This window comes from Talpa occidentalis, unplaced genomic scaffold (assembly GCF_014898055.3).
Source record: "Talpa occidentalis isolate TD23 unplaced genomic scaffold, MPIMG_talOcc4v2.1 talOcc4.15, whole genome shotgun sequence".
Classification (NCBI taxonomy): Eukaryota; Metazoa; Chordata; class Mammalia; order Eulipotyphla; family Talpidae; genus Talpa; species Talpa occidentalis.
Window position 1 is genome coordinate 28,957,354 of NW_023601543.1, and position 21,507 is coordinate 28,978,860.

General features: G+C 35.2%; 1 protein-coding gene across 2 annotated transcripts in view; it reads right to left on the minus strand.

Annotated features, from left to right (window-relative positions):
• DNAAF6 (dynein axonemal assembly factor 6) overlaps positions 1-21,507 on the minus strand; it is a 33,639-nt gene that overhangs the window by 11,593 nt on the left and 539 nt on the right. Inside the window, exons 1-5 of one of the 2 annotated variants that reach the window (XM_037512120.2) lie at positions 21,246-21,476; positions 14,408-14,575; positions 10,370-10,442; positions 8,391-8,496; positions 5,415-5,511 (exon numbers count right to left, since the gene is read on the minus strand). In XM_037512120.2, the coding sequence (XP_037368017.1) occupies positions 5,415-5,511; positions 8,391-8,496; positions 10,370-10,442; positions 14,408-14,572 (441 nt within the window). In that variant the 5' untranslated portion in view covers positions 14,573-14,575; positions 21,246-21,476. Of the gene's footprint in view, positions 1-5,414; positions 5,512-8,390; positions 8,497-10,369; positions 10,443-14,407; positions 14,576-21,245; positions 21,477-21,507 lie in introns of those variants that run through there. The other variant, XM_037512119.2, reaches the window with a different exon arrangement.

Sequence of the window (21,507 nt, forward strand, 5' to 3'; positions counted from 1 at the left end):
ACAAAATGCTATAGGTTGGAAGTCTGAATATGCCAGACATGTCAGTATGCTAAGTTTCTGGTGAGAGTTCTCTTCCCAATTTGTAAACATCTGCCCTCTCACTGTGCATTCACATGGCAGAGTGAGCGGGCAGAGCAAACTCTCTGGTATCTCTTCTTATAAGGGCACTAATATCATCATGAAGACCCCACCCTTGTGACCTCATCTAAACCTAATTACCTCCCAAAGGTCCCATCTCCAAATACTATCACTTGGAGGGGAAGGGTTTCAACATAAGAACTTTGGGGAGGGACACAATTCAGTTCATAGTGAATGGTATGGCATTCAGGACTTTTACAATTAGCTCAAATATGCCTATTTCACCTTTTCTTGCTCCATTCTAGTGCATTGTGGGATTCCAAGAATATCACAAGTGGTTCTGAAAACACCTATTATACATTCATATCACTATGCTTTTGCTTCTGCTGTTCACTCTGCTTAAACAGCTTTTCCACCCCTGACAAACTATTTTGATTTTCAAATGTCCAGGTCAAATGTCACCTGTACTGTGAAATTTCTTCGAACATCTCAGTTTTTGCATCCATATTACTTTGCACAAATTCCATTACGTACAAAATGCCTAGGTTCAATTATAGTTTTGCCAGATTCTAAATATGTGACCTTAAGCAAGTTACTTAACTTCTTTGTGCTTCAGTAACCTCATTTGAAAAATAGGGATAATAGCACTTATTTTATAAGGTCAGTTTGGGGGTTAATGAGTTACTATCTGCAAAGTTCTTAGAGAAATGCCTGGCACGTAGGAAGGTTATATAAATTGTTTGCTATGATCATTATTTTATGTTAAGTGAAAACAATCAAGATAAAAAACTTTTATTCATAGCCTATAAATGTAGGGAAATGGCTCCATTTATAGCATGCCAGCAACCTTGCACTATCCACATAGGCCACGTAGGCAAGGCTGAACTGCAGTCTGCCCCAAGTCTTGGCAGAACATCCTGTGTTCCTCCTAGAACACAGGAAGATAGTCTTGTGAAGAGATGCGTCAAATCTGTTTCTTATCTGTTTTTCACCCTCATGAGAGGCTCCCTATTTGTGGGAGGCAGTTTCTCATGCTTCTCCTTGTTTCCAATAAGGGATAGGCATTTCCACCTCCCTCTCCTTGGGTATAGATACAGGTTACAAAACAGCTTGGCTGCAGTAGAGAGTTGGCTCTTCAGCAACAGAGTACCCCAGTGCTCACGCATCTGGCCCCTCTAATTTGATATTGTCCTGCGGGTAAAGGGACACCAGAAGCTGGCATCAAGCTGTTCTCGCTTATGATGTCTGTAAGTAATAAATTATACCCATTTGGGCTCATAGTTTCTTTATTGAATGGATCTATAAAAATTTGTGCTATGCTTATGGGCTGCTTGATCTCTTGATAATGAACTCCTTGAGAGGAGAAAATTATCTATTTTGTTGTCACTGTATATCAAGTATCTGGTCTATAATAATTGCACAGTAAGTGCTTGTTAAATTAAAAAAGTAGCAAACAATGATAAATATGTATTCAAGGATCTATAGTCCAGGATATATATCAAATCCATTATAGTGGGAACCTTGTGGGAGGGATAGAAAGTATAGAGGATGAAAGGGAAAATAAAACGTAGTAAAATAAAATAACACAGGACATTTCATTCAAGAGGTTTAAAGAATATATATCTGTCAACTAGGAAGAAAAAGCCTTCAAATGTCTCATTATTCTTCCATTAATTTATATGAGTATTTCATACCTTGTAAGCTTGACCTTATTTTCTGAACTGTAATACAAGGATAAAAGGCTAGATCAGTACCTTTCAAACTGTGTTTCAAGGAACCCCAATTTTTCCCCTAGGAGGTGTCTCATGGATGATAGTACCCTTTTCACCAAGGTAGTGGAACTTTCAGGTGTTTTATATGTTGGACTATCTCATGGAATTTTGTTTGAAGAAAAAAGCTGGCAGTTCAAACCCAAATAAAACAAAACAGACCTACAAACCACTGCCCTAGCTCTAGCTCTAAAACTAATGTTCAATATGACGACTATAGTTAATAAGACTCCACTGTATACTGGGACTCACTAAGTGGGTAGATTTCACCTCCACACACACACACAAATGGTAACTATGTGAGGAAATGATGCGTTCATTAGCTTGAGTATAGGAATCATTTTACATGCATATGTATATCAAATCATCATGTTGTATGCCTTAAATATATATCATTTTTATTAAAAAAATAAAATGCCTAAATGTAGGTTAAGGTAAGGGAAGCTTGATAGCTACAAACTCGGGAGTAGAGCAACAGAGAGTAGGAAGATGATAAACAGAATTTTGATAATGGAACACTTTGTGTGGTGGAGATTAGAAAGAAAGAATGGAAGATTTGCTGAAGACATAAATACTCCTAACTCAGAATTTTGTTTAGGGCAGTGCTTTGATTTAGGACTCATAAATCTTGATTTCTTATTTGGAATCTAGGAAGGGTAACTTTTGAACTTGTGATCCTTGTGAACTTTTTTTTTTTTTTTTTTTTTTTTTTTTGTGGGACCCTCGCCGGTGGCCAGGGATCGAACTGGCGCTGCAGAGGCTGCCGGCAGCCTCGCACCCCAGCGCTGAACCGCTGCGCCCCAGGGGAGCCCCCCTTGTGAACTTTTAATCCCCAAATCACTCCTTCTACCTAAACAGATTGTGCTCCTGTTGTCTTCCTTAGTGTAAGCAGAGATATTCTCAAAGTCTCTGGGTTGGATTGTTACATATAGGCCAAGTCCAGGACCTAAATAAAATTTTACACCAATTCTAAAGTGCAATTCTCCATTTAATGTTTCTAATATTAGGATGCATCATAAAATCAATGTATACATTTAATGTGCTGTTTTCTTTTGTTATTCAATAAATAGCACACTCACAACTTGATGATGTGTTAGATTTTGAGGAAGTGCCTTAATATCCCCAGGAATAATAAGCTTATACATTTGAGCAAGCAATACTTGTGATCGGGTCAACAGCCTATTTACTCAGAGTTTTACGAGAGGGGTTAAACAATGATGGTGGAGATCATCATTAATATTAGTACAGGAGAAAGGTCAAGCTATCAATCAAAGCACTTTTGCCTCTTTTGAGACCCAGACTCAGCTTATCAGTATACCACTGTCCACAATTATTCTTTATTCTTGTTATATTCACTGCTTTACTCAAATAGATCATGTTATTTCATGTCTGGATACCTTTTTATGTGTTCCTACCTCTACCTAGAAAGCTCTTCATGAAATGTCTTCTACTATAGAAATTTCATCCTCCCAAACAGACTTGACCTCTTTCTGTCTTACATCTCCATGTATGTGGTATATGCCTCTAAATATGTATTTACCATACTGAACCACTATGGCTTGTTAGGTGTTTATCTCCTTAATGCAAATTCCTTGAAGGCAACTGTTATTTACATTTGTATCCCTAGTAGTTAGGACAGTATCTGTTATGTGGTAGTATTTGCTGAGTATTTAAAGATTAAACATATGGGGGAGGAAAAAAAAGAAAAAAGCTATATACAGGTGGTGAAGTGCTATAGCACCAACAAATGTCTTACCTAAACCCTCTAAACTTATGATAGAGTTAAAATTGCAAACTCTGAGTTTGTTGAATAATAAATGAGTTCATTTATGTTAGTTTTGTCTTCCCAATTGATTATGAATTCATTAGAGGGAGGGGTGAAGTCTTCTGTATTTACTTGTTGAGTTTTAGAAATATATTGAAGTATGATTTAGTTTCAAAAATTCCTTCATTCAGGATACCTTTATTATTAAAACTAGTAGCATTTTGCATGAGAGAAGTGGAAAGGCTCACAACAGTTTTATTTATGTAGGGTCCAGAATTTCTTCAGAGTTTAGAACAATCCTCAATACTAGGCATCAAAAACATAATTTTACAGTAATTTAAGAGAGAGGAATTTGAATATTACTGGTAAAACCCTGGGAGCTAATTACTTCAAGATCACTTGAAACCTTAACTCATTAGAGAGTTTGAAAAATCTCCAAAGGTTCCTAAAGTCACTATTCCCATTATGTTACTTGATTCGATTGAAAGTCTCAGATTTTGCTAATAAGAGAAAGCATGCAGGGCCTCCCCGGTGGCGCAGCGGTTGAGCGCTGTGTTGCGAAGCTGCCCGCAGCCTCTGTAGCGCCGGTTCGATATCCCAGGATGCTCCCGGGCCACCGGAGGAGGGTCCCACATGGCGCGCAGACCTCTCCTGCCGCCCGCTGCTCCCCTCAGCAGTGTACTTCGGTCCTTCTGCCTGCTCTGCTCCCTGCTCTGTGTCTGGTGAATTCTCTCGCCCTCCCCTGCTTCTGACTGTACCCATTGCTTGTATAAATAAATAAATAAATCTTTAAAAAAAGAGAGAGAGAGAGAAAGCATGCAAAAGAGAGATTCCATTTATCATTCACTTAAAGAAAAATATCAAGCATCTCCTATGGACACCTCAGAACACCATATTATAGAGTTTTGTAAAAGAGGGAGGGAGAAGACAGATGCATAACCCCTGATCCGAAAAATTAAATTCCCAACACTAGAATTACCCATGTATGTTGCCAAAGAGTTGCATTCCACTCTAGGTTAGATTTGTATTTTTTCCAACAAGATCATTGTGAGGCTCAAATAAACAAAAGTAAGGTGGTATCGTCCATGTTAATGTTGCTATTATAAAGAAACACCTTAGCAAAGATGTTCTCCAATATGCTATAGTGTCATCCAGATAAGGGAGCAAAGTAGCATTTAAAACATATTTTTGGAGTTTTAAATCAGAAATTCAGATACAAAAATTAGGAAAAGGTCCCATTTTATATCCCCCGATAGAAGCTGAGTCATTAAAAGAAATGCAATCATAAGAGATAAGATAGATTCAGGGAAGAAAATATTTCATTCTGATGGGTTGTCAACTCATCAGAAGTTCATGGCCAATCAGATAGCATACATGGGACAGAAATGGATAAAAAAATTCGGTCCAAGCAGATTGGGCAGTTTTAATAGGACATAGTATATTACATCATGTGATTCTATTACATTTATTAGTAAATCTATTTTTAAAAGATTTTTATTTTTTATTGCGATAACATTGGTTCATAATAACACATGAGTCAGAGGTTTAAGATCACACCTTTCAGATGTATGTTACCCCACCAACTCACTGCAAAAGTGCCTTTATCAGTAAATCTTATGAACACATGTAAACTTTCGTATATATTTTCTGATTTTAAATTATCTATCCTATTATTTCCCTAGCACCTGAAACATAGCAACCATTATTTTAAAAGAGTTACAGCCTTGCCTATGGTATTATGTATACAATAATCAATTTAATTATAATGCTCATACAGAAATGGAGGAGGGGGAGAAACTTACCACTAGATCTTCACAACATGCTGTTGATGTGTCTTTCCTTGATAATCCTAGGAATATATCTTCAGTTCCCACATGCTGTTTGAATACAATCTCGTATCTGGAAAAAAAAAGTCATTGATAGATTCAAATTAAAGAACAATTGCCTACCACAGAGCAAAAAGACTAGGCACTCATGAAGACATGCTACCGATATTACAAAAAGTGAAAGGAATAAATAAAGTGCTTGTAGTTTTTCAGGCACATAGCAGAACATGAATAGTAGTCTAGAAATTCGATCAAAAACATCTCACTTTGTAAAGCAGGATTTATATTATATATGCTCCTTTTCTAAAATAATACTATTTTAGAGCTGTACAAATAAAATAGATGGTGGGAACTTCTAATAAGATGCAAAGTTGAAAGTGAAAAGGAAGCTCCTCTCCTGAAAACAGTGGCTCAGAAAAACACTGGGCTAATGACCAAGGGTTTGATGGCTAGAAATCCTCCTCTGTCAAGTTTAAGCCACAGAGTTAGAAAATACAGGTTTAGTACTGTTTCTCTCATTTCACTGTGTGACCTTGGTCAAATTACACTCATGGAGTCTTGGCTTCTACATTTGTACAATTTATGAGAAGGGATGAATTTGAACTAAATGATGGCTATGTTTTTTTTTTTTTTTTTTTTTTTTTTTTTACTTCTAGGATTTACAATAGAAACACTGGTAATGTAGTTAGAATCTAATCCTATAGAATTTTTAGCTCATTGAAAAATTTTTCTAGTACTTCACTTCACACAGAGCAATTCACAAATCTTTCCGTGCCTCGAAATCTGGGGCCCTAGGAATAGAATCATTTATAGACGTACCCAGTTATAACATACCCTATTTTTTTAGATGGAATGAAATAAACAAGTGTACAAATGATATTCTCCATTTAATTCAACCTTAGTGAAGAAATGGTAAATCTTTGGATAAGAAGACTAAAGGACTAGATTGAACTTCTGACCATTTACAAATAGGAATGCCCAAGGAAAAAAACGGGCATTTGAACAGGACTAATGATAAGTAGCTAGTTGATATGGGGTATTTTTTTCTTAATAGACTATAACATCTACCAGGTATTTAAAAGGTAAAACCAGTTTAAAATAAGATAGAAAGGTTTTGCCCATCCATATGCCTGTGACTCCCAAATAGATTTGCTCTAGTTTCACTGTTATCCTCATCTCCAGATGCAATATTCCAACTGCCAGGTATATATGTTTGCCTGGGATGTGCCAAAGGCACTGTCCACATATCCCTAACCAAATTCACTGTTTCTCTTTCATCTATCTGCCACATCACCCGGTCACCCAAGCTAGTAAACTCCTTATCATCTTTGACATTTACCTCTCATTCATTATATCTACTCAAATAGCAAAACTTCCTTCAAAAGTCTCTCAAATAAATTCCCTCATACTTTTGGGCCTCCCCTGGTGGCGCAGCGGTTGAGCGCTGGGCTGCAAGGCTGCTCGCAGCCTCTGCAATGCCCGTTCATTCCCTGGCCGCCGGCGAGGGTCCCACAAAAAAAGAAAAAAAAAAAGACCCTCATACTTTTCCTCAAGGTCAATGACTTCGCTTAGGCCCTTATTATTTTTTATTTGGCCACTTGTGATTCTGCTTTTGTGGCTGCTGGTTCACAATCTTTACCCATTTTCCTCTTTACCCATTGGAACATTTTGAAATGCATTGGTCTAAGATAGAAAATAAAGATTTAGAAAATCTTATCAAGCAATTTTCTTCATATCCTGACTAGAGTTATTATTCATTTAAAGCTTTCAGGGAGTTCTTTGTACAGAACATCAAAAACATCAGGATGAAAAGTGAAATTTTACTCAGATTTGGAGCTTGCCACGTGTGGATATTTGACATTCATTAGGCAAGATGACAAATGACTCACTGAATTGTGACCTTTTATATGGATGTGTGGCCACTATATACACATAACCTGAGATTTACTCTCTTCATTCTTAAGCTGTAGACAAAAAATGTTTTTCAAATTCCCTTTGATTTTTTTTGAGGTTTATGGGTTTTTGACATTGTTTATTTGAAAGCTGGATACTTTTTTCAGTTAATTATCTGCAGTCTCCCACTGCTTCTATTTTCAGAACTGACGCAGGAGATAGAAACATAGAGTTTTTTTAAATAATAAAAAACCTTGGACACAGTTTTATAGTCAGAATTAGAAAAGTTGTCAGATGACTTGCCATAGAAGGTTTTAAGTATTTATAAAATATAATTTAGTAAATATGGCCTTTGTTTTTCAAGCTATTCAATCAAGATTTTATTTCGAAATACAAATTATTCAAAGTTCAGTGTATTTAACCATTAATTTCAATTATATATGCAAACATACTGTAATACCTTAAAAGTACAAATGATTTATATTATCAGAAAGGCTTTTTATGATGCTAATTCTAAATTTCGTATTTACAGTTCCTGTTAAAAAGGCTACAAAGTGAAGCTTCATCCCTGCTTGCAAAATGTACTAAACATAATCCTAAAAGAAATAATAAATTAATTCCCAAGTAATAGCTGATAATTGGAGGGAGAAAGTCTTTTACCAAGACTGTAGAATATTAAGTTATTAAAGGCAGGTCTTTGACACATAAACATGATATAATAATTTAGTTTTTATGAATGCTTATAGTTGAATGGGCTGGTTTTTTATCCATTGTTAGTTCCACGTTATACAACTGACATTAAATATAAATTTATAATGGAAATGACTGTATTTTTCACTTTTTGTAAGATCATAACTGAAGGGAAGCTGTTTTGTTTTATTATTTCTTTTAGCTCTAGAAGGAAAAAAATCATCAATTACCCATGCCTTCTGTGTGTCACTGTATTTTTATCTTTTGTATGATAGAAGTTACTTTATGAATCTTGTCAAAAAGAGAATGGTATCAGATGAGACATCTAACTTAAATCCCTAAACACATTCCTGGCTTCATTTGACTTACTCTGGTATTTCTCTAGCATCCCACATGTCACCATGCTCTGCCCCTTCTGGAACCTCATTGGCATTCCAGATGTTCTCTCTATTTCCATCACTTGTTTGAGGGATGACTGTGAAGAAAAGGAAGATAAAGCTGAAGCTGGTGCCTGTTTTCTCCCTCAAAATTGCTCCTGCTCTTTTATCCTCCTCAGTTTGGGTATCACTGAAGTAAAATATTTCTATTTGTAATCACTATTGTTTTGGTCTAAAAAAGCTAAATTAGTAACAACTGATTCAATTTTTTTAAATTGCTATACAACCAAGATAGTGTATAATTGTAGTAATAATTGCAGAAAATAAGGAAAAGAGAAGCAAAAAGAAGAAAATAAATAATCTATAATCCAACTGCTTGGACATAATGTTAGCATTCCGATGTACATCTTTTCTTTATATACATATATATACACACACATATATGATGACATAATGTATAAATATTTAATGTCAAATTATATATTATACAGAAAATTGTACTATACAACATATATATGTGAAGAACTATTATATATTTTCCAGAAACATATAAGGTCATAGGTAAAATATATTTATATAAAAGAGCAAATCAAGCAATGAATCTGACCTAGATAGAAGTATCTTATCTCACATTGTGTTTTATTATATAAAAGTACTTTGATAATTTTTTCATGCAATCATGATATAATTTTTAAAGAATACTACTAATTACATGAGCTTTAAAGAAAATCTCTATCACTTGTCCTTTATATAGGACCATTCTACACGTCATCCTTAAAAGTAGCCAGGTATTGAAAAACCCAGTTTATATTTGTTCCAGCTATTGGAGAAGTAGATAGAGACCCACATTTTTTTTAGTCCATTTCAGCATCCCCAGAAATGCACTTGATTGCCAGATTTTCAATTCTACCAATTCTTTTGAAATTATCTGCTTCTATCTAGCATGGGCTTGGAAATATTAATTATAGATTTGTATATAGAATATGACATATCACTTACTGTTCTCAGAATTAAGAGATTATTAGGCCTACATTATCAGAAATACAGGCAGCATAGAAATATATCCAAATTTGAACTAGTCTTCCATGGAGGGAATATCTTTTGAATAAGGCAAATAGACTCTTGTGTATATAGAGCAATAATAACTGAAATTATAAAATCACCCCCTTGGATCTCATTTTAGTCATTATTTTATACATTTTTCCAGATAAAATCTTTTACAGTGAGCTAAATTGATGAAGGAACTTATTTCATTTCCTTTCCCTGCCCATCCTCTGGTAAGTTGATCATAACTAGCAGAATTAGGGCCTTTTATATTTTTATATTTTTAAAGATTTATAAGATGTCCAACTCTGTGAAATGTATAGGCCAAAATGCTAGAAGAACATCCAAAATTATTTATTCTAGTTTATTGGAACCATGACTTTATAAGTCACCCCATAAGCATTTCAATGTAAGATTACTTATGTAATTACTTGTTTTATTGTATTATCCCAAAGACTATTAGTTCAATGGGGGCAAGGGTCCTTTTTCTTTTGATCTCTGTCATAGCCTCAGAGCTGATTATATTGCCTGGTGCATAATAGACTCTCATTAAATATTTATTGAATGAATTCTATGAAATTGCCAGAATATAGCAGGGTAGAAGGTGAAAAAGCTAAGCATCTTGGTAACTAGACCCTCAATAATAAAAACTTATCTAACCACACATAACTTTCTTGGTCTTCTATCTCAGGAAATATACTCCCAACTGTGAACAATTCAAGGCAAATTCATTTCCATTACTAGAGAAACAACTTACCTGCAACAGTAGAGTAAAAACAGCATCTTTATATGTAAATGATTGCCCATCATTTCCACAATTAAGATGAGCTTTAATAAGTGCTAGTCTTAGTTATACTCTACCTATGGTTTGTTTCCAAAGAAAACATATTGATTGTATAGATCTATATGTTTTATTAAATAACTTACCTTTGAGCATTTCTGTTTTTGGCGGCCCAATATTGCCAGGACCCATTGCTCCGATGGCAGATGAACAGTTTGGCTGGAGAAGAAGAAAAAAAGTTCAACATTCTGTGATTAGTATTTGTATGACTTATATCACCAGTGATATTTTCAATTTGATAAGTTTCCCATCTAAAAAGCTCATAGGACTTTCCAGTTTAATTATCCATCATTGTTATATAACATTATATTAAATATTATTTTGAATGTGTCTTCCTTGTACTTCTACAAAGCATTTGGTTTAAGTTGATCATAACTAGCAGAATTAGGGCCTTTTACATTTTTATATTTTTAAAGATTTGTAAAATGTCCAACTCTGTGAAATGTATAGGCCAAAATGCTAGGAGAACATCCAAAATTATTTATTCTAGTTTATTGGAACCATGACTAGCAGAATGATCATAACTAGCAGAATTGATCTTTGATCAGAGTAAATCCCCAATTCCAGCCCAGTGAGTCATGTATCATTGGGGATAGGGGAAGGAACCACATTCATCTCCTTGAAGGCTAAAACCAAGTGTTAGTATAAGATCATTGACATCTTTGCATTTTGGCAGTGTCTAGTGATAGTTAGATGGGAGATAGAAATACGGGAAAGTTTTATAGAAATAAAAAGAAACCGGGCCTCCCTGGTGGTGCAAGGGGTTAAGCACAGCACTGTGAAGCTATACGCAGCCTCTGCAGCACAAGTTTGAGCTCAGGCCGCCAGGGAGCTACCCACATGGCCCAACAGACCTCTCCTGTCTCACCTGCTGCCCCCCTCGGCAGTGTATTTCAGTCTGCCTGTTCTATTCCCTACTCTGTCTCTGGTGAATCCTCTCACCCCCGATACCTTTGGCCTATACCCCAGTTCTTGTATGCATAAATAAATCTTTATTTTTTTAAAAGAAACCACTAGTGTCTATGTATTTAGACATCAAATGACTCATTCAGAAGTCCTGATAACAGCTTTTACTTCTTTCCATTGTATGAAAATTGTCTCCATCCTACCACCTCATGACACTGAACTAATGGATTTAATCAATAATCCCAAATTAATGGTGTCAAAAACATGCTGATACACTTTCGCATTCATGCATATACAAGTTCATTTTACCATCTTCTGCACAGACATAATATCAAGACAGGACTGCCCCTGTCTCACCTGTATAAGAATAGTCTTCCTTTTTTCAACTAGTATAACACATATGACACCATTAGTATAGTGGCGAGCCCTCTAAGGGGTTCTTTAATATTTCAAGAAAATCCCAATTTTTACTAATTGTTCTTGTTCATGTCAGACTCTACAGCTCCAATTCACTCTACTGTTGGAAATAAAAAAAAATTCTTATCTCCTTGGATTTTGGCAAACTAGCACTTCTAGCTCTCCTTTCTCAGAACCCTGCCCTTGACCTTCCAGGACTCAGACTTATACAAAAGTTAGGGTGTCGTGTTTGGGTAAGAGAAATAGTGTCTATCTTTGAAAGCTAGTGGAAAAGCCCACCTGTATCTATGTGATGCTAAACTATTCCTACAACTATAAATCAGAAGTTAACCTGTAACATCTAAACTTTTTCTGAGACAATGACTATTCTTTTTCCAAAGGTTCTTCAAAACTGCTGTGTCCGGGGTGAAGGTGTTACAGCATTTTTTAATCACTAAGGTCATTATAAACTTGTGTGCTTTTCTTAAATTATTAATCAGCAGACTACTAATAGTCAAGCAGGGGAAAGCAATTCTTGGAACCCGTTGGCCTATTGTTTTGTCAGATACCTCTTTCTATGGAAAATTAAAACCTGTAGAAATAAAACCTTGAAAATTCCTGACCAAAATATACTCTCCATGCACAGTAACTATTGGATCAGTGTATTAGAACAGAAGGAAGTTTCAGTTTATTAACTTAATGAAAATAAATGATTGAAAATAAAAATTTCAAGTGAAAAGATGGATCGGAACAATAAAAACACTAAAAACCATCTGGCAATTGTTTTCTATACCAATATCATTTGAGCTGTACCATGAATCCGCATTCAATTACCTAAGCAATTTATCATTGCAATTCATGCCACTTTGCAATATGTAAAAGAGTTAGAACATCCTGTTGCAATGTCTGTGATGAGTGGTAAACCTTATTTCCCACAGGTTTTAAGATCCCCTTATGAATTTAAAAAACACAGACATACTCTCTTTCCAATCTTCCAGATTCTTAACAATTCACAGTGGGGACAGGATAAATGAACCAATGTGTATGCACCAGTTTTAAATATTGTTTTTAAAAAGTATATGTTTAAAAACACATTACTCTGTAATCATTCCACAGTTCCTAAGATTAATACACGTTAAAAAATGGGAAGCTGTTTCTCTCCTGGAAAATTTAATAGTTCATTAGTAACATTAATTATTCTCCCACTGTTTTGATACTCCAATTCTACATCCTCTAACGATATCTGTACTGTGGTGTCTGAATGACCAATTATCTCAAAATTGCTTATAACCCAGATATACAGAATTATACATTATTACAGTAATTTTCCTCTATAAATTGTACAATTTGGTAAAATGATCCCAGGCTCTCTGTTCTCAGAAGCACTCATTTTTACCCTAGAAACACCATTAGATGCAAATAAATATCTCCATTGACAAACATCAAAAGGAAAAGGGTTTGTAACCAGGTAAATCCTAATCTTTGACTCTGCTCCAGTTACAACTTCCGCTTCTCTTTTTCAAGATCACTAGTTCTCAAATACACTACGTTTCCCAGGATGTAGCCACCTGAAAATTATCATTTTATTTCAGTTAAAGGTAGCAAAAATGAACTTGACTTCCCGAATTCACTGACACAATGCTTCTGAATTTTTTCCGGTAACGTGTTTGATGGAAGTATTTAAAGCTCCTATTAATGTACTGATTTTTTTCTTTATTGGCTTGGCCTCTACTAATAATTTTACCACATTAAAATTTTTAAGTTTTGGTCCTGGCTCAAAGCTCACTCAGTTTTCCCTCTCTACCGATTTTATTTCCATTTTAAATTTTGATTCTGTCCTGTTCCATCAAACTCTTCCAGGAGGTAAGAGTGAGGGTGGGATAGAAACCCAATGTCCATCTGAATTTGCTGCTGACTCAAGTTATACTTGTCAAAATGGGAGGATCAACTGATATGTATGTTCATGGTAAACTGGTTATAATAATAACAAAAAATAATTTAAATCAAAGCTATATATTTTACTAGATCATGATAATATCTCTTTCCCAAATTTAGTTTGCCTCTACATAGGTAGTCTGATAGCCAAGATTCACTTACATCTAAGGTATAAGAGACTGGAGAGCAGGGGATTACATGAAAGGATTTTGATTATTCTGGGAATACTGGCAGTGACCATGGAATAGATGAAGGTCACTTCAGGGAACTCTCCCATCCAAAACAAAGGCCATCTTGTTGTTTGCGAGCCTCCCTGGATTACTGGTCCTGACCCCAAATGCTATTCAACTAATTAGATTCCACCATGCTCTATCTGAGCATGTACCCAGAAGCAATTTTAGTAGGTTGAAGCTAATTTGTCCCATTATTTGGTTCAAAATATTTTCTGTTCTGCTTTCATGTGTAGACAAATAAAAACAATTAAGGGAACTGAATTTGGGGGGTCTAATTAATACTGTCTAATTGGAGTAATTTGTTTTATAGAAATATTGTCTATGCTTAAAATCCTAGCTACAGCTCTTTGCAATGGTTGTCAAGCATTCTCTAGTCATAAATATAAATGACAAACATTTTGAAATGCGGCTATTGCTACCATAGTTACGGAACTATTTTCCTATTCACTGCTCAGGTAGTTTAGAAAAAAATATAATTATGTTTGCTAGAAATGTACTAGAGGTTATGCTCTCATGCATAATCAGCCCTGCAACCTCCTGTGAATGTATCAGATGACACAACCCTGCTCCCACAGCAAGGTTGGAACAAGTTGTTCAAGTACAGTTTCACAACTTCGTGTGAACAGAACAGTTCATTTGTAAAGATATGACCACCTGTCCGAACTCAAAATCCTCCTCTTCAGGATAAAGCAGCTTAGAAAGGGCTTGTAGAGCAGAAACTGAAGAAACAGTTTCAACTTCCATGTTTTCAGGTTCAGTATTTTCAGTTTCCATATTTTCAGTTTCTGTATTTTCAGAATCCATGCTTTCAGAATCCATATTCTGAGAAAGAAGATCAGAAAGACATATTTTAGTTTTTCCATTCTAAGACATGCATTTTTTTCTGTCGTCTCCCTTCTTTTCTTAGATCACTCTGTTACAAATTCCCACTGCCACCTGAAAATAGAGTATTCCTATGAAATCTTTTATAGGTCAAAATGGTGTAAAGTGAAGAAGCAATTCCCATTAATTTACATGGAATTTTTTTTGTTGAGCATTGTCAAAGATCATACCAAACAGCACATAAAACCTAAAGTTGTACTAACACATAGTAAAAGTAGAAGTTATTATAAACGTACAACCTGTGTAAAGTAGTTATACCAAACTCCAAGGAGGAGTTTGGCCGTGCCTCTCTCACTGCTTGGGGGTGTGGGCTGCCTGCATAATGCTTGTAGCAAACCAATTCAGCGAACTATGTTTGTTTTCCACTTTTTGTGATAAAAGAGAAAATCCTCTTGATTTCTTTTGGTTAGTGAAAACAGGTACCAACGTGTTTCATAAAAGCTAAATGGTGTAACTCAAACTCTTGGAAGGGTAACTATATCTCTTACTCTTCCTTGAGAATCATTGTAAATACCTTCAGATGTATGTATTTTGCTAACTCAGAGATCTGGGGGCAGCAAGTCAACTCAAACACTCAACTTGCTTTATTAAAATTTCATCCTCAATCTAACAAGCATTTATTTTACACCTACTACAGTAGTTTTCAAGTTTTAGTGTGCTTAAGAATCACTTGGGAGGTTAGTTTAAATAGCAGATTTTTAAGTTCTACCTCTACAAAAAGTGATTGTCAGTATCATTCGAATGTACATCATTGTTTGGAAACATACTTTTGCAGAAGACCTTTTTTCTAACCTCTCTCATGTATGCTGTCTAGGTTATATATTACATTTTTTGAAATGCAAAGGATACTTATTGGAGGGTATGTCTCAAGGAACTTCACTCATTGCACACTTTTACCTTAGGCTTGCCCAATACCGTCTGCTTTATTTTAGTTCTTAATTAACCCTGATGATGTTATGCATTATATTGTCACTTGAGAACTCTAATGGGCTGGTTCACTGACTTTAATGAAAGTTCATACAAAATAAAGGAATTGGTTTTTTTCTGGTTATATAATGATAATAGATACACCTATTGTGGAAACATTAGGAAGTAATATATTAAACATATAAATAATAAAATCACAACTACTTGAAGTCCTACTATCCAGACATCAGTCTTTTAAATAATTTTGACAGTAATATTTGGAGCAGGAATTCAGGATCTTTAAAAATCTTAGCAGTATCACACTTTAATGAATAACTTTTTAAAAAGGCTGTAAAATTAGGCCTATTATTAGTGATTTGGGCATAAATAATATTTTCTCCTTCAGACTTATTTCGCCTACTGCAAAATTGTGGCTGAAGGGAAGGGGGTGAGGGTGGAAGCAGAGGGACCCAATGGAGCGTGGTGGAGGATCATTGGAATTTTGGTGGTAGGCATGGTGCGAAAACATACACTTGTTGAGGTAGGAACCTATAACCGCTAAAACAAAAGCAGTGCTGTAAACCAACATTACCTCAATGAAAAAGTATAATATATATGTAATATTTTTTATGTTTCTGGTATTTTTGAAACATTATTTTATTAAATTAATTTGCAAGAAACATTTCTGTAATGCTTTTATAAAGTGATCCTCTAAAATTTTTGCATTGTGCCTAGGACAGCACTATAGAGAGATTCTCACATGTGAGCTGGAACTGTCACCTGTCAAAATCAATCTGCATGCAGATGGTATTTTACAAATCTTCTGTTTTATTATTATGTTTTACTATTGCTTTGACTTTCTTATTTAAATAGAAAACTGATCTTAATGCCTATCGGAGATGTCAAGGGTATGGAACAAATGTTAAATTGCCCTGTACATCTAACATAGAGGCAGTATGTCACAGTGGTTAAAAGTAAGACTTCTCAAGTTATACTGCCTCCATTTGTAGCTATCATTTACTTTCTAGCCCTGTGATTTTGGGCAAATCATTTAAACTCTCTATATAGATTTCCCCCAATATCCAAAGTAGAGCATTCCTATGAAACCTTTTGTAAATCAAAATGGTGTAAAGTGAAGAAGCAATCACTATTAAATTATATGGAAAATATAAACGTATAACCTTAGATCAAAAAATAACCTACCAAATAACACATAAAAGCTAAAATCACACTATTGTAAAGTAAATGTAAAAGATAATTGTACAACCTGTATAGTGTAGTTCCAAGGGAAGGAGGTTGGCCCTGCCTCTAGAATAACTGCTGTGAAACCAACACTGGACAATATGTTTGCTTTTCACCTTTTGGTGGAAATCCTCTTCTCATTTATTTTGGTTAGCAAAGACAGGTACTAATGTAGGTCTTTTGCAAAATCAATTGGCACAAGTTGAAGTTTTAAAAAGCAGGGGAGGGCCTCCCCGGTGGCGCAGTGGTTGAGCGCTCAGGTGCGAACCTGCCTGCAGCCTCTGCAGCACTGCCTCGATCCCCGGCCACCAGGCGAGGGTCCCACATGGCGCGCAGACCTCCCCTGCCACCCACTGCTCCCCTCAGCAGTGTACCTCGGTCCTTCTGCCTGTTCTGCTACCTGCTCTGGCTCTGGTGAATTCTCTCACCCTCCCGCGCTTCTGACTGTACCCAGTGCTTGTATAAATAAATAAATAATTTAAAAAAATAAAATAAAAAGCAGGGGATCCCTGCACCTCATTTTCCTTATCTGTAAAATGGGGACAATGAAAGAGCTATCTCATAGGGTTATTACAATGATTCAGTAGCTTCATACATATAAAAGAACTTGGAACTCTGGCACATAGTAAGTAGTCAACATATATTATTTATTATTGGCTCTTTAAAAGTTTAATTTTGCTGGGCATGAATATCACTTCTAATAATGATGTGGAATAAGTTAATGATAAAACTCATTACACTGGAAACTCATTAAATTGAAAAAGGTGAAATAAGAGGTGATAAAACAATCTTCTTTCACAGTATGGTCTAGTAGTCTGCTATGGAAATGAATAATTGACAGATTAAATTAAACAAAGAGGCTCCTGTTTATATTTTAAAAGTCCTAGTTGATTACATGTTCATTAAATATTTACTTAACATTAAAAACAAGTTTTTTGAAATATTTTTTACCTTTGGCTATGAAAAGGGAAAGTGAATACAGATATCAGATGCAATGATATAATCATCATTTTGAGTTGAGAGCATATAAATAATTAGACTTAAATATATATAAAAATATATAGCAGAAATTGTTTTATTATTCCAGCATTATCTACCTTACAGAATTGTTGTGATGGACATATGCAATGAAGGTAAAAGAGTTTGCTAAAATATGAAAGGTTATATAGAAAAATATCATTATTATCTGGCACATAGTGCCAGTACCCACAGGCACTTGATTATAAGGCTTATGTATGGTAGGTTGATGAGAGGGAAATAAACTAGAGCCATTAAATTTAACCTAAAAGAAGGCTATTTGGATGTCCCAAATGCAGTGGCTAAGGTAGCAATCAGAATTGCTATTCATGCAGTCACATCTACTTGGCAGAGATATGGCAGTGGGAGTTTCAGCACATGAGCAAATGATTCAGGTTGAATACTCTTGTTTTCAGGGAAGCCATTTTAGGATTCTAATCCATCAGTAGGGGTTTGGGAAGCACAGTCCACTTCTTGAGGATTGTAAGAGAGTTGGCAGTTAGATGAAGGTTCAGAATAGGTAACAGCTGGAAGAGTGAACCAGGCACTACATCAAAGGCTTTTTCATGTCATCTGGGTAGCCACAGTGGAAGTTATGAAGAAAGGTTGTGGGTCAGTGGGTGCACTGGATTCTGTATTTGGGGAGAGCAGATTAACTCTAAATCCTCACCAGGTAGGAAGGAGTTTTACCCTGATTCTCATTTGGTGAGAGGCAGGGCAGTGTGGGCAGTGTGGGCAGTGGGACGCTATCCTGGTAGGCTGAATGTCTTCAATAACTAGAGCTGGCACATAGCAGTTGATGAATACTGAATGAGGCATGATTAAATTCATATGAATGTTGCATTTCACAGTCATCACCTCAGAAGGTTATATACTGTCATAAATTATACTATGAATGCTCAAAATATTTTAGAATTGCCTTCATATGTATCACCAAGAAAATAGGTATCATTATGGTATCACTCCACTTGATTACACCTCAGATTTGTCTCCAAGTGATTTGTAGATATATCTAGATATCACATCTGCTTTCAAAATGTGAAGATTTGCTTTAAAGATATTCAAAAGAATGTGCTATATAGGCCTCAAGGCAATTCTAAAATAGTTTCCAAAGTAATTTGAGCAATACTAACAGCATTAGATAGCCTCCCAAAGTGACTACTTTGAAGGGGATGCCACTCCTTGGAATGTTTATATTTGAGTATATTTGGTAAACAAATCATTCGCAATAACTTACAGTGACACTATATTTAATGCATATTAGGAACTGGACTTCTCAAATTCCAAATTATGCTGGCATAATAAGGCATAGGTTCACACTTAGCTAAATTGAAGTAGACATATGAAAAAATTGGCACTTCAGCAAGAATAATTTTTACCATATCAACTGTGATAGTAATCTGTAAACACAAAATTTAAAAATCATGGCAATTCTTTTGGTATTGCATTTTGGGAAACAAAGGAATCACAAATATTTTATAATCATTAAATAGTTGAAAGTATCAAAGAGTAATGTGAATTTTTGGGAAAAAAATTCTAAATTCAATGGAAATAAAGATTCTACTAGCTCCTTTAGCAGTCCAACAAATTAGGAAAAATTCATTAATCTTTATTAAAATCATATTAAAGTTCATTTGACACAAACATATTACATTATAAAATACTAAAGCAAGGTGCCTTATTGTGAACTATGCAGCGTTATTTGTAGGACTTTCATTTATAAATTTGATATACAAAAATTTCATCTTGAATTGGGCCATCAAGTTCTTTCAAGATATAACCCCATGTCTAATTTACTGTTCTTCCCTTCTATTATTCTCTCAAGTATTCTGTTTTGTTAAAAACTGAACTGATTATTAGAAACCCTTTAGTCCCCCATCTTTATACCTTGGAATGAATCCTTTTTGCCCAGGTTACTCAAGTAGTATAGTATAGATATTAAAAAAAAAAAAAGAATTCTGGAGCCACACTGCTTATTTTTAAATCAGGCATTGCCACTTAAATAGATCCAAAATAAATATATACAGAGGGAAATTTAAGCAGGAATTTTACTGAAAACAAAATGTATTACTAAATCTTTTATTTGAGATTTGGCTATGTAGAAAACAAATTTTGTAGGCCTTTTGTTTTTGTTTTTTCTACTTTTGCTAGGCCAGTTCCAGTGGCAACATTTTCTAGATAGCAGGTTTGGTTTTCCCTCACTGACCTTAGGGTTTTTAGAGACAGAGGTGTGATTGGGGGAATCTCTCTTTGTGCTAGCCACAATGAACTGGAGAGAAAGACATGTCAGAACCAGTCCATTACCAAAACATTCAAGCCAGTTGCCAATTCACCAAGCTCAACCATGATGGCTCCAGACACAGCGCACTGAAGTAACCTGTGATTATGTCAGATTCTAGATATGAGGGATGATGAATTCATGCTTTCTATTTATATGCCTGCATCCACTGTGTCAATAGGGATGGCTCTTTGACTTTAATTGAGGACAAGTCTAGGTTAAATTAGTGAAAACTCTGAATTCCAGACAATTCAAAAATAAATTATATTTTATTAATCCATGTATACATACTAAATAAAATCAGGACAATAAAGGAAGCACCGAATTAGTTTATTTGAGGAACCTATTTAAGTTACTAGATAAATACATTTCCTATGTAAAATACTATTTATAGCTGAATCATTTCAAAGTATTCAAAATCCATTTATTTTCTTAAGTAAATTTGGCATCTCTCCTGCAACTTCATTTGCATAGTAGTTTATTAGTATTATATAAATTATTTAGTATTATATAAATTATTTAGTAATTTCTGTGTTGAAATTCTTCACAAAACCAAAAGTAAACATCACTGCCTATGTCCAGATTATAATATACTGGCCTTTTTTTTTTACATTTCTTGACAATTATTTTCCTCAATGATACCCGGTCTATTAAAAAAATTCATTTTGACCTTGTCTTTACAACAGCAAAAATGATTCCTTTTTCTAGGTCTTTTCCCACTGTCTTTAAATGTACAAGGTCTTAAGTAACTATGGGGACTTTACAGAGCTTACAAACTTAAAATGTATTTAATGGAAGGTAGTTTTTGAAAGTACCTGGAATTGTTCATAAACTCAAAGGGATTCAGGAAATGAATTTCTTTTGATTTAATGTTTCCTCTATTATTCTTTATTTTAGCCAAATTTAATAAATACACTTGTCAATACTTTGTCTCATTCTTATACACCACCTCAATCTAAGAAGGAGTTGAGGCAGCAAGTTTTCTTTCAGTTCTTGGGAATTTTCCCCCCAAGTTAATAGACCTGCTTTCCTCATTTCCTTAGGAAAGTCTCTGTTCTGAATTGTCCTCACAAAAGTAATCTCTTAGGAAAAATGACCCCTACCTCTCTGATCAAACTTGGCATTCTACCCTCACTCAGATTTCGCTTTTTGGACACAGTTTCTTACCTTTTCTCAGGGACAGTCCAACCACTTAGAACAGTCTTCCAACCAGCTTTTGGCAAGTAGTAATATTGGTAGGTACAAGTAGTACAAATAGTCTCTGAACACCACGCTCCTGCCCACTGAAAGCGGTCTGGTCTGACTGCTTCTTAGCCCTCAACGGATCTGACCAACGTTGTCCGTTGGAACCTTTAGGCCACAGCGTTCACATTCCCACACACAGGACATTGTTCACGTACCAGTGACACAAGCCAATTCCCCCCCCCCA